Genomic DNA, 13308 nt, shown 5'->3' with positions numbered 1-13308 from the left:
TGCTAATTTTATCACCCATAATGTGCTACTAGGGCAGGGGTAGGCAATAAGCGACCCTCCAGCTGTTGTAGAACTACACATTACAGCATAGATATGCTATTTTGCCATGCTAAAAGGGTTGCAGGGCATGATGAGAGGTGTAGATCTACATCTGGAGGGCCGTTTATTGTCCATCCCTGTTCTAGGTGCTACACATTATGTCCACAGTTGTCCCCAAAGAAATCTGTTTTAAACTCAGTGGGTAGAGCCATATTACTATACACCTTACTACCCGTGTAAAGATAATGAAAGCAAGAAACAACACATTTATAAAATCTAAGTATATCTTTAATATTATTATCTAAATAATGCAAACAGTGGTCTTAATGTTTTTGTGTAACATGACAACAGTATGAAAATATATGTACACTGATTTGTCTTTCTACAAAAGCTTAAAGTGACAATACTAATGCAGGAGTGTAATGTTATACAGCTCAAACAGAAAATAATAGGACACAAGACAAACAAACCAAACCTCATAAAATAAAAAAAAACAGCAGAAATTGTTATCATTATGTCAATTCCATATTACTGAAGAATTAATATCAACATATAGGATTGTATGGATATAACACTGTTAGAGCAGACCAAATAAATCATTCATAGACCAGTTTAAATCACTATAATAATAATAATTATATGCAACTGAAATACTGCTGATAACAAGCCAAACTAAATGGCAACATTCACATACAATACACTTTGTTAACATATGTGTATATCCTAATGGTGTGTACACATTGTTGAGATGCCGTGCTATGCCAGTCCCGATGCAATCAGATCGCATCGCACGGCATGCAGTCAGTGGCACAATTTAGACTATATAGTGCAGATCTGCACTATATAGTCTTGCCTGCCCTCTCTATCTGACTGCCAATGTTCACTCCTACAGGAGTGCGCATCAGGCCCACAAGTACTAAAAAAGCATGCAATATGGCTGCAGATGTTCACTATATCGTCAACATCGGAAGCCATATCTCACCGTGTGTACACACTATTACCGTAGAGTGGAAATGTCTTGCAAAGTCGCTGTAGTGGAGGGATTTCACAGTTACAGGAATTTTAAGAGACTGCATGTGAATGATAGAACACACAGCAGTGCCAACACTTCATCATCCATTAATAGCTTTTAAATGTTCAAACAGTATGGTTTTAACAAGCATCCAATTCACCATACAGTATTTGGATATTACGGTGTGTGTATATATTTTTCTGCATCTTTTTTCCATACAGTAAGAACAGATAAGACTTCAAAATATAATTATATAATTCAGCCTCTTAAAAATCCTTTAGTACAAACTTATGAGTCTAGAGAACACTTTCTATGAAAGCAATAAGCTTTAGAGTATTGTTTCATATAAATATTCAGTACTTATATGTTAGCTGAGCGCCCACTAAGCTATTTGCTTAGTTTTCCGCGTCCCATCGCAGGGCTCACTACGCTCACCATGCTTCGGGCTCGGTGGCTCGCCACACTATACAAAAATCAACTCCATGCCGACATGGATAGTGGGGGTATGAGCATACTAACTATAGTGGGCGCCCAACTAACATATAAGTACCAAATTTTCTCTTGCAAAATTTGCTTGAATATTAAGACATTTTGATGGTTTGTACAAATCGAAACATTATACTGGGACAAATAACAGAAAATGTAACAAACAGAGAAACATTCAAAAGGTTATGCAATAGTTTCCAAATATTTATTTTTAGGTGCTGTTACTGGAGCAATAGTACTATCACTGATAACATCTACTTGAAAAGGACAGTCTCCCCAGTATAAGGATACCTGACAAAGAGGACTTACTGTACTGAGGATTAGCCTATAATGATAAAAGCTTCTTCTGTACGTTACTTGACCCCTTATTAGTTTATTAATTACAGTAATAGTGATATTATGTCTTTAGTTTTCAAAGAAATTTATTTGGTTTGTTTAAGAAACCAGATAAAATTATAAATTTTTCTTTTTACTTATTACCAGCTGATATTACGGAGCAGTGTTAAAGTGTGCATGTAATAGCCATTTAGAAAACAAGGTACCTTCTCTTTTAGGGGGGAGTGAAGTCCATGCTGGATTTTTCGACAGTTGAAAAACTGGCAATTTTATACAGTTTTTAGGTCGAATTTACATTTGACCTCTTCAAATCAAGCGCCAAATTTTGAGGTTGTAAATTGCATCAGTTTTCGACTATTTTTTGCATCCTGTTTCGCTGATACAATTTCGACTTTTAAAAATAATTTAACTGAATGGGCCAAACATGTCTAAAAACTGTGCGAAAATGGCCGCAATTGAATAGCAAAGTCCATTTTTTCAGCTAGACATACTGTAAAGAAATAGACAATTGAATACCATGAATACTATGTAGTAGAACAAAGGAAAATAAGCAATTCACACTCACCATCATGGTATATCACTGTTGACCAGTCTGCTCTACTGTTGTGTTCACAGCTTGTTAATGTAAGTTACATGAATTCACAGCTTGTTAGTGTACATGAGTATTCCGCACACTGCTTCATATTTAAAGAATCAGAAGACAAGGCTTTCAAAACCATATCATTCATTAATGCACATGGTGTTACTAATAACTTACTGAGCTTTGTATTTAGACAAGCAGTTATTCACACCACCTTTAAAAACATTTTCAAAGTTAACTTTCACAAATGGAGACAGCGGGCCAGATGTTCCAAGCTACAAAATGTGATACAATGGAGAGTGATAAGCAACCAGCTCCTTGCTGTCATTTTTCAAACCCATGATATATGATATGGCAGGTATAGTAGGAGCTGACTGGTTGGTTATTTATCACTCTCCACTTTATCACTTTTTGATGATCAATACATCTGGCCCAGAGACTTTGATTGCTTATGGCAAGCACCTAAAAGAAACGGTGAACACATTTTAAAAAATATACTATATATTGTTTTATCCTCAGAGTAATATTGTCTCTAGGTTTTTTAAACAAATAAAGTATTGTAAAACGTGAAGTCTCACAGTTGCTGCGAAGCTCGCATTCTGACACATTCAGCCCTGCATTTCCTGTAAGATGTCTATAAATCCTTGACATTCCCTATGGTACAGTACAAACACAGCATGTGATTGTTCCCCAGAGAAATCTGACACTGCTTGCTAATGATACCAGCGTTCCAACAATACAATTCAGAATTGTTCCAAGTGTTTTCTGTAGGTGCTAAGAACAGTGGTCACTGATGACTGTGCTTAGCTAGACGTTTTAATACTGTATGTTTTTTTTTTTTTTTACTTGAATTATTTTCTAAATTGACCCATTTACCCAACAGAATACTTAGGTTTCTCTGTATTATGAAATGTAGAGGAAAAAAATAGACTTTCATTAGAGCATTATACTCAATACTGCAAAATCTTTCACCAGGGAAAAAAGTCAGTAAAGATTTAAAGGTAGCGTTCTTTCTATAATGTGCTTGCAAGCTCCGTAAAACTGCTGACTGGTTGGCAATTCCCTATTCCCACTGTGCTGCAACATCAGTCTCAACGAAGAGGTTAGCCTTGCATGTGTCTGCTTATACGTTTTTTCATATGTCAGCACATATAATACTAGGTAGTGAGGAGCCATTAAAAAACAACTTTAAAAACTGGGGTTGTAGAAAGTAATTACTTCTTTCTAGAGATGAAGTAATCAGTGCTGAAAACAAAATGTACTGTAAAATAAAATATACTGGGATTTACAATCCAAATTGGTCACCAGCTCAAAAGAAGCGGTTCTACAGTTCATCCTTTCAATGCAATATTCTTGTTCACCAAAACATACTAATTTGCATAATCAAATAACTCAAGGCCAGATATGTTAAGCCTTAATTGATAAAGCGGAGAGTGATAGCGTGATAAGGAGAGATAAAGGACCAGGCCATTGGTTCCTCACTGCCAAGTTACAGGCTGTGTTTGAGAAATTACAGTTAGGAGCCCATTGGCTGGTCCTTAGCTCTTCTAACCACCCTCCATTTGTTAAGGCTTAATACATCTGGCCCTCAAACTCAGGTTCTGAACAAACAGCAAAGTGTGTCCCTTTAGTAACTACACAAATCATATTACAGTGCAATTTGGGATAGGAATACATTTTTGGTCTTCTCTAATCGAAAATAAATGTCAGTCCAACTTCTGTCCAGAGTATTAATCAAACCAGAAAAAAAACATTCAAACAAACCACAAAACCTTCATTTGTTCATAGTTGATAGCAGCAAAGCAATGATACAATGTAAGTGTAATCAAAACACAGCAACAGTAAAAAAAAAGAAATGACCTACAAATTATTTCTATTTAACAAGCTGATGTTTTCTTGACCTCTTTTGTTGCCAAGTTTCTTGTTCTTCACACATTTGCACTAAATGTAGATCTACAATACTGAAATCCTACCTTTGTGACTAAAGAAAGCACACTTGGAATACTGACTACAATCACTCAGAAGAGCACACACATCTACAGTGAGCTAAATAAGCTTTAACATCTTCTTTTGACCCTACAGTGTAAATCACTGTGTGTTAAATAACAGCAGCTAGGTAAACATTCTTTCAGACAAGAGAAAATGCTACCTGACACACAGCTGACCCATACTGTGAGTCCCACTGCTTTATGTACTTTCACAGGGGAAAAAGCTGGCGACATACATTTCCTTTACAAATGGACCCTACAAGGGTGGATAGAGCCAGGAGGTCAGGAAAGCACTGTAAGGGTAACTGTTCCTTTTGTTCTCTTCAAAATGGCAACAGCTTCTTCATGAGTCACACCTTCCAAACTCTGCCCATTTACTGCAATGATCTGGTCTCCTCTGTTTAAGCGGCCATCTTCTGAAGCTGCCCCCTGCAATTAAGTATTGTAGATATCACACCTATAGCTAGACATAATGCTCAGCATTGCTAACGTCAATGAATTTGAAGTTAAATATTAAACATACACCAGGTACAGCTGCCCATACACCAGATTTAGACAATGCATTATGATCCGCATTCAGTGATTAACACAAAACTGATGGTTTGCATACATGTAAGATAGAGGGGTGGACTGTGCATGCATGTAAACTGTTCTGCAAGCAGGAGGAGGAGTTTGCAGGTGCACACTAAATATAAATGCTAGACCTTTTAACCCCTTCACGACATTGCCTTTTAAGGTAAATTTTTTTTTTTTTTCCTCCTTGCGTTCAAATAAGCGTAACTTTTTTAATTTTCCGGCTATATAGACACATGAGGGCTTTTTTTTTGCGGGACAAGTTGTACTTTTTAATGGTACCATTTACTATACCGTATAATATTCTGGGGAATCAGGAAATAATTCAATGTGGGGTAAAAAGAAAAAAAAACGCAATTCCACAATTTTGCGCTGGTTACGGTTTTTTTGGAGTTCATAGTTCGTTTAAAATGATGGGTTATCTTTATTCTATGGGTCGTTACGATTCCGGTGATACCAAACTTATATAGTTTTCGTTACGTTTTACGACTAAAAAAAAAAATAGAATATGTTACGGTTTTTCGAATTTGCGTCGCGTCGCCATGTTCTGCGGCTTATAACTTTTTTATTTTTCCACCTACGGACCTGGGTGAGGGCTCATTTTTTGCGGGCTGAAGTGTACTTTTTAATTAATACCATTATGGGATATGGGCGACTTTCTGATCTCTTTTAGCTATTTTTTTTTGGGTAGGCGATGCGACCAAAAAACGTAGTTTTGGCGTTGGGGATTATTTTCCGTTTACGCCTTTAACCGTGCGGGATAACTAATGTTATATTTTAATAGATCGGACTTTTAGGAACGCGGCGATACCAAATATGTTTATTTTTTTTATTTTTTATTTATTTTTATTTGGGAAATGGGGAAAGGGGGGTGATTTGAACTTTTAATATTTTTTTTTTTTTTTTTTTTTTTAAACTTTATTTTTTTTTTTTTTTACTTTTACTACAAGGCCCCCTAGTGTACTTGACCACTAGGGGGCGCGATCGCCTGTACTAGGTTCAGCCATAGAGCTCTATGGCTGAACGTAGTGATTTTATGCACTTCCTATTACATCCTGCCTGAGGCAGGATGTAATAGGTATGCATACACGGCCAGCACAGGGGTCTACATTAGACCCCTGGCTACCATGGCAACCGATCGGCACCCTCCGATCTCGCTGCGGGGGGCCCCGATCGGCGCGCCCCCCCTCCGATCAGCTATTTAAGCACTGCGGGCGCTTTGCCCGCGGTGCTTAAAGGGTTAAACGGCCACGATCGGCGAACTCGCCGCTCGTGGCCGTGAGAGCAGGGACCTGGCTGTAATATACAGCCATTACCTGCTCTCTTTCAAGCCAGCTCACTCCGTGAGCTGGCTTGATTCCCCCGCAACCGACATATGACGTATATATACGTCATATGTCGTGAAGGGGTTAATATCATTGCTATATTGCATTTCTGAGGTTATTAGCATAATGATGGCCATTATTATCGGCTTGTCTACCACGTGGACAATGATATTAAATGGTCTAGCATTTATATTTAGTGTGCACCTGCAAACTCCTCCTCCTGCTTGCTGCACTACAGGTCTCAGCAGGTAGCACCTCATATGTCCAGGGTGTGCAGTTTAGGGCCCCTCCCCCTATGGAAACTGTTCTGTGTGTGTGTGTGTGTGTGTGTGTAGAACGTGTCCTGCATGATCACACACAGACCCCCTTTAAGTTGCAGTCTGCTTGACAAGGTGGATGGGTGGCAGCAGTCAGATAGGAGATGCTGGCAGGAGACATCTTTTTCCCTACAGACATCTCCTGTGGCATTAGCAGCAGCAGAAAAATGGGTACTTGTTTCCTAGCACGGCGCCCACGATTTTAATCTTATTACATCGTTTTGATCGCATCGCATGCACCCACATCAGTAATGCCACCGCCACTATTAACACCAACCCGAAGCTTGGCGAGCGGAAGCGGTACGCGTCCTCCGACCTTTTCATACCCCCACTATCAACGTGGCGTTGAGTTGATATTATATAGTGTGGCGACCGCAGCGAGCCCGAAGCGTGGCGAGCGGACACGGATAACTTCACATGTATTCCGCGTCCGCTCGCCACACTATATAGTATCAACTCCACGCCGATGTGGATAGTGGGGGTATGAATAGGTCGGAAAACACGTACCGCCGACCCTCGCGGGCTTGCTGCGCTCGCCACGCTTCGGGTTGGCGCTAATAGTGGCGGTGGCGTTAACAATGGGGGTGCATATAACATACTAATCACCCATCAGGGTGCATGTACAATTAAATCATCGTTTTGATCACATCGCAAGCCATTTTAATGGCATGCGATGCGATTTTAAAATTGTAAAGTGCGGCTCCTAGGACCCGAAAATCGGGTCCCATCGCATACCACTAATTAAGTCATGCGATGGTATGCGATGGGCGCCGTGCTAGGAAAGTACTGAAAAATGTTCTGCATCCATCTATGAATCAGACAGTATATTGGAGTTGCTTCAGTTAGGTGTATATGGATCTAATTGTATTACAGCAGAATAGTTATAGAACAAGTAAAACTATATACAATGTACATTATAATAGAACAATGCTGGTGGGTGGAAGGTTTAATGAAACAGATAAATATTTACCTTGGTAAACACAGTTTTCACATAAATGGGTAGGTCACCATGTGGGCTGCCATAGCCACCAACAATACTGAAGCCAAGTCCATCTGGTCCTCGCTCAAGAACGATCGTCTTGTACTGAGGTGGTCTAACATTAAACATACATACTGTACTTAGAATCTATATGGAGTCACATGATTATACACTTTATTTAACTAACCATAATTACCGCTATACAGATGTGTCCTCATAAACCTGTCATTATTGTGCCATAGGTCTGGCGATAGCAGTTCATAAACTATTTTGAATTAGTGCTGCTTATATTGTCCTGGGCACATAGAATTAGAAGTGTAGCCACAAAGGAATGGATAAAAAGTTGCGGTACTTGTGTATTATCACGGCACCCACGATATTAGGTCGCACGACATATAATCGCATCGCATGGCATACACCCGATGCACAGCGATGCGATTTTAAATTGTATAAGCCCCCTATATGATGTTTAATTGTATAAGCACCCTAATGGGGGCTTACAATGTTAAATGCACCCCCACTATGAACGGCAACCCGAAGCGTGGCGAGCCCGGGAGGGGCGGCGACCTTTTCATACCCCCACTATCCACGTCGGCCTGGAGTTGACTTTATATTGTGTGGCGAGCGCAGCGAGCCACCGAGCCCGAAGCATGGCGAGTGGACGCGTATTACTTTACATGTATTCCGCGTCCCCTCGCCACGCTTCGGGCTCGGAGGCTCGCTGCGCTCGCCACACTATATATTTTCTTTATTTCATCCAGTTGGGAGACAGGAACAAAAATGGGAATTTGTTTGCATTATCTGGAATTAGGGCATTTAAAATGTACCTCCAAACGTGTAACTTTATCCCAAACTATACACCAGAAACTTGACAGAACATTGGCTTTTTAAAGTGTCTACCAAAGCTAGTAGATATGTTTTACTGTTTATGGAACCAATTTTTTATTAAGGTTATTAGTTTCCATGTTTCATCTACTTTCAGCAGCATATCCGCTGACACTAAAGGCCCCCATACACTATCTATAGTAATTCACCTGCAATTTGGGATCTATTCCTGCGATTGCGGTGATCAATTGTAGGAAAAGAGCTAAAATTGCAGGTGAATGACAGCAGGCACGATGCGATGCGTGGTCCCGTGTGCATTGCACTGGAGCTTGCAAAGTCACACCAGCTGCACAAGCTTGGCTGGGATCGCACGTGCTATATCGCATGCGATCCTGCCACCTGGGAAGTTCCCCGACGGCTAAAGTGGGAAGGGAAAAGTCACCACAGTGTATGGGGGCCATTAGGTCAGTACACTACCAAAGTAGGATGGGATTAGGAGGGACTCAATCACTGCTGCCACAGGCACTACTCGAGATCCATATGCTGCAAAGTCATCCAGGAAGCAGCTGTTCCCTGCTTTCTTCCATATTCTTAACATGTCTGGGAAGTGATAATGAGAAAAGTAATTGATGCTTTGCTAAACTGCTCTATGCATAGTCTGGATTGGACATCCTCTGTATGGCATGCGAGATTGAGGTACAATGGATCTCACCCATGGGACTACTCACTTAGATGACAGAGCCAATAGGTCTACCCCAAAAGGTTGACATGCAATAAGTCCACAGGGTCAAAAGGTCAACATGCAAGGGTCAACTGGGTCAATATGTCGACAGGGTCAAAATGAAAAATGTAGACACAAGAGAAGGTAGACATGAGGTTTTAATTTTTTGACATAGGCCCTCAATTATTGTAACACGTACCCACCATGCTTCGTGCACACTATTATATGCTCTCTCTGTGCTAGCATGGATGGTGAAGTGAGAACAAGCCAGTTTAAAAAAGAAAAATCAAGAAAAACATCATGTCTACCGTTTCATATGTCTAGTTATTGCATGTCAACCTTTTGACCCCTTTGTTCTATTGCATTTCGACCTTTTGGGGTAGACCTACTGACTGTCTTTCTAGACACTGTAGCTCTATTAACTGGAACCATGAGCAGGGGCACTACCAGAGGAGCCACCTGGAATTTATTTTGCTCCCCTGGTGCTCTTGACCAGGGGACTTCAAGGTCATCATCAGCAACATCTGAGAACCATCTTGTCAAGTATTTCAAGAGCTGCCCCAGAATCATAGAACACTCTAAATACATACAAATGTGTCCTCATATGTCATGGCTGCAGTTGCACCAAACAGACCCTTTCAGCACGTCAGGTCTCATGAGACTCTGTTAGAAGTGCATCTTAATCACAATGTGATGTAGCCAAGATGCATCAGGAGATATGTTGGTTCATTTAATATGCAATACTGTGATGTATCGCAGCATTGTATGGCCATCTGACTCCCCTTGAGCCACCCGGGACCTTCCTGGGCAGCACTATGGCATGTGGTCCTTTCAAATGCAATGTATCGCATGCGTCTCCGTTCCCCATCGCCGGGAGGGGGGGCACCTGGATGCCATCTGATGCACACGTGACCATGCATCGGATCGAATGTCAAAAACATCTGATTTGGGCCTATTTCTCGGCTCAATCCATCGGAATCAGGTCAAATCAGACCAAATTGGACTAGCGTATAAGGGCCTTAAGTTTCTAAATCTTATGAATCGCTACAATTTAGCAGCTAGACTCTTTTCAACAAATTGGCCACTGTATACAGACTCCATTCTACAAAAATACTGTACAAGTGTCACATCTCAAATTATTAAGAACTTTCTCTGCATTTTCATAGGACAGCTAGTAGAGAGGCAATGGATCTTGTAGCTCACTCGCACCTTGCCTCTCATACTGCATTGTGTATTGATGCTAGATGTTTGAGGACACATCTGTACCAATAAGTGAATTGACTTCTGACAAAATGGAGGCCAGTGTGTGTGTGGAAGGCCTTAAATTCCAATGGGGCAAAAACGAATGTGGCTAATCCATATTGAAGCAGCAATGTACTGTACAAAGCACATGTATAGGTGTTGGTCATCTGAAGTTGTATTTTCATAGTATTAATATATGTGCAATAATACATACCCCAAATCATCCTGCAATATGCTGCTTGAGGAGAGTCCTGAAAAGCTGACTGCGGAGCCTAGGTGTTCTTGCTGATGACCAGTGACCACACTCACATCCCCGCCTGCTACTACCTGAAATTATTAGCACATAAAAATATCTTAATATGCTTGGCTCTCAAAATGGCAGGACATGTATACTTAACAGTTTCTACTATTTATCAGTACCAAAATGTAAAGCTGCAATATCAGGCTAAGAAAATACGATGCCCAATCTCCCTAGATAAATCGCCAGGTGCTTTCAACATACAGTTTTTTAATCCCCTCTCTGTCAGCCCTGTATTGCATAGAGAAGCTGTTTAAAGGTCTACAATGTCCAGATAGTCAATAGGTCGACACCAAAAGGTCAACAAGTAATAGGTAAAAACAGTCAAATGGTTGACGTACTGTACGAGGTCAGTGGATGGAGAACCTTGGCACTCCTGCTGTTGCTGAAGTAGACATCCCAGCATGCCCTGCCAAAAGTTTTAGCATGGTCAAATAGCAAAACTGTTGCAGGGCATGTTGGGATGTCTATTTCAACAACACTGGGGTGCTGCAGGTTCTTTAGGTCGACACTAGCAGAATGACAACACAAGTAAAATGGCAACATGATCATGGTGAGCCATGTGCGGCTACGTTCTACACTAATTGGAGGTCCATGAAGACAGGTGTAGACATTGACACTGAAAACAATTGAAAACTCAGGTCAACCTTTTCATAGGTCGACCTTTTGTCTGTGCCAACCTGTTCCATGTCGAACTTTTGTCTTTGTTGACCTATTGCATAGAAAAAAAGTGGATTTCTTACCAAAGGTAAGAGAGGGGCGCCGAGGATGGGGTGTTTGTGACCTGAGCAGCTCACACCAAGGAAGGTCAGTTCCCTGAGAATAGGTAATAGCAAAAAAAACAAGAAGTGGAGCGCTAGGTAAAAGTTAGATTAGGTCAATTGGGTATCACAATAAAAATACATTTATTTAGGCATATAAGAATATAAGAAAAAAACAATAATCGATTAGGCTTATACAATGATTATTAAAAACAATGGTATTACTACCATAAAAACAATTGGTATAAGGTATAAATGGGACCGAGCTATCGTATTGTGCGTTCTCCTACTTGCCAATAGTCCAGATCTCAAGGTGCCCCTTGGTTACCCCTTTAGTTGGTTGGGGATCCGAATAGATGGGTGTCCATAACCATGCTGGGATGAGTTCGGCCGCTGTGTCTCAGAGCTTACTGTCCGTAGTTGGAATGACGGTTGCACAGATGGATAACGGCTTCCCAATTAGGCTGGTGATGGTGTCCCAAATAGGATTCTTCCAATGTGGGGGTACAGTAGGGTACAGATGGTACCAGACAAGGTAATTGTAGGAGTGTCCCGCTGTAAAGCTTCAGGTCCCAATACACCTATGTATCCTGACGCGTTTCGTTACCCTAACTGGTAACTTTTTCAAAGGGACTTTCCCTTTGAAAAAGTTACCAGTTAGGGTAACGAAACGCGTCAGGATACATAGGTGTATTGGGACCTGAAGCTTTACAGCGGGACACTCCTACAATTACCTTGCCTGGTACCATCTGTACCCTACTGTACCCCCACATTGGAAGAATCCTATTTGGGACACCATCACCAGCCTAATTGGGAAGCCGTTATCCATCTGTGCAACCGTCATTCCAACTACGGACAGTAAGCTCTGAGACACAGCGGCCAAACTCATCCCAGCATGGTTATGGACACCCATCTATTCGGATCCCCAACCAACTAAAGGGGTAACCAAGGGGCACCTTGAGATCTGGACTATTGGCAAGTAGGAGAACGCACAATACGATAGCTCGGTCCCATTTATACCTTATACCAATTGTTTTTATGGTAGTAATACCATTGTTTTTAATAATCATTGTATAAGCCTAATCGATTATTGTTTTTTTCTTATATTCTTATATGCCTAAATAAATGTATTTTTATTGTGATACCCAATTGACCTAATCTAATTTTTACCTAGCGCTCCACTTCTTGTTTTTTTTGCCTTGACCTATTGCATGTCGACCATTGGTTGTCGACCTACTGACTTTCTACCTAGACACAGTAGACCTTTCAATCCTTACCCAATGCATAATGGCCAAATGAATACAGCTTAACTATAAAAAGGCATAGAAGGAATGTGCAAGGACGAATCACAAGCTAGCTTGCATCTTAATGTTTGAACCTTCCACTCACAGTGGACTACTCTCTGGGCAGGGGCGTGACAAAAACAAACAGATATATGAAGCTAGGGAAAGGGAGCAGCTTAGGGAAATGTTTTCCTAAGCAGTTGTGTATATTTAACCAGTGTAAATACCTAGTAATAATTGCACTTTTAACTTTAAAATTGTGTTTCAGATATTCGAAAAATGTCTTTCCTTTCTGGAATAGTATGTTAAACGCAAAGGTTTATTTAGTCTCATTGTTAGGTGAGGAAGCAGTACTTATTTTGACAGTGGATTAGTATGACATGAATGAATAGGGTTACACAAAGCTGTACAGTGTTACCTGTAGCTCGATTGTGCCTGTGGCATTTTTCAGGAGGCTGACAGCCTGAGAGTGAGTCATTCCTTCAGTTGATGTCCCACAGATACTAACGATCCTGTCACCAACCTTTGGTTAATAAAAAAAAA

General features: G+C 40.7%; 1 protein-coding gene across 10 annotated transcripts in view; it reads right to left on the bottom strand.

Moving 5' to 3' along the window:
• Positions 1-305: 305 nt before the first annotated feature.
• MPDZ (multiple PDZ domain crumbs cell polarity complex component) overlaps positions 306-13308 on the bottom strand; it is a 144817-nt gene continuing 131814 nt past the window's right edge. For all 10 annotated transcript variants that reach the window (XM_083185937.1, XM_083185932.1, XM_083185931.1 and 7 more), the window contains 4 exons: positions 13184-13288; positions 10638-10750; positions 7627-7750; positions 306-4870 (listed from right to left, as the gene is read on the bottom strand). In XM_083185937.1, coding sequence (XP_083042063.1) covers positions 4724-4870; positions 7627-7750; positions 10638-10750; positions 13184-13288 — 489 coding nt within the window. In that variant the 3' untranslated portion in view covers positions 306-4723. The remainder of the gene's footprint in view (positions 4871-7626; positions 7751-10637; positions 10751-13183; positions 13289-13308) is intronic.

This window comes from Crinia signifera, chromosome 1, assembly GCF_055691185.1.
Source record: "Crinia signifera chromosome 1, ASM5569118v1, whole genome shotgun sequence".
Taxonomy (NCBI): Eukaryota; Metazoa; Chordata; class Amphibia; order Anura; family Myobatrachidae; genus Crinia; species Crinia signifera.
This window is presented reverse-complemented; position numbering and strand designations above follow the sequence as displayed.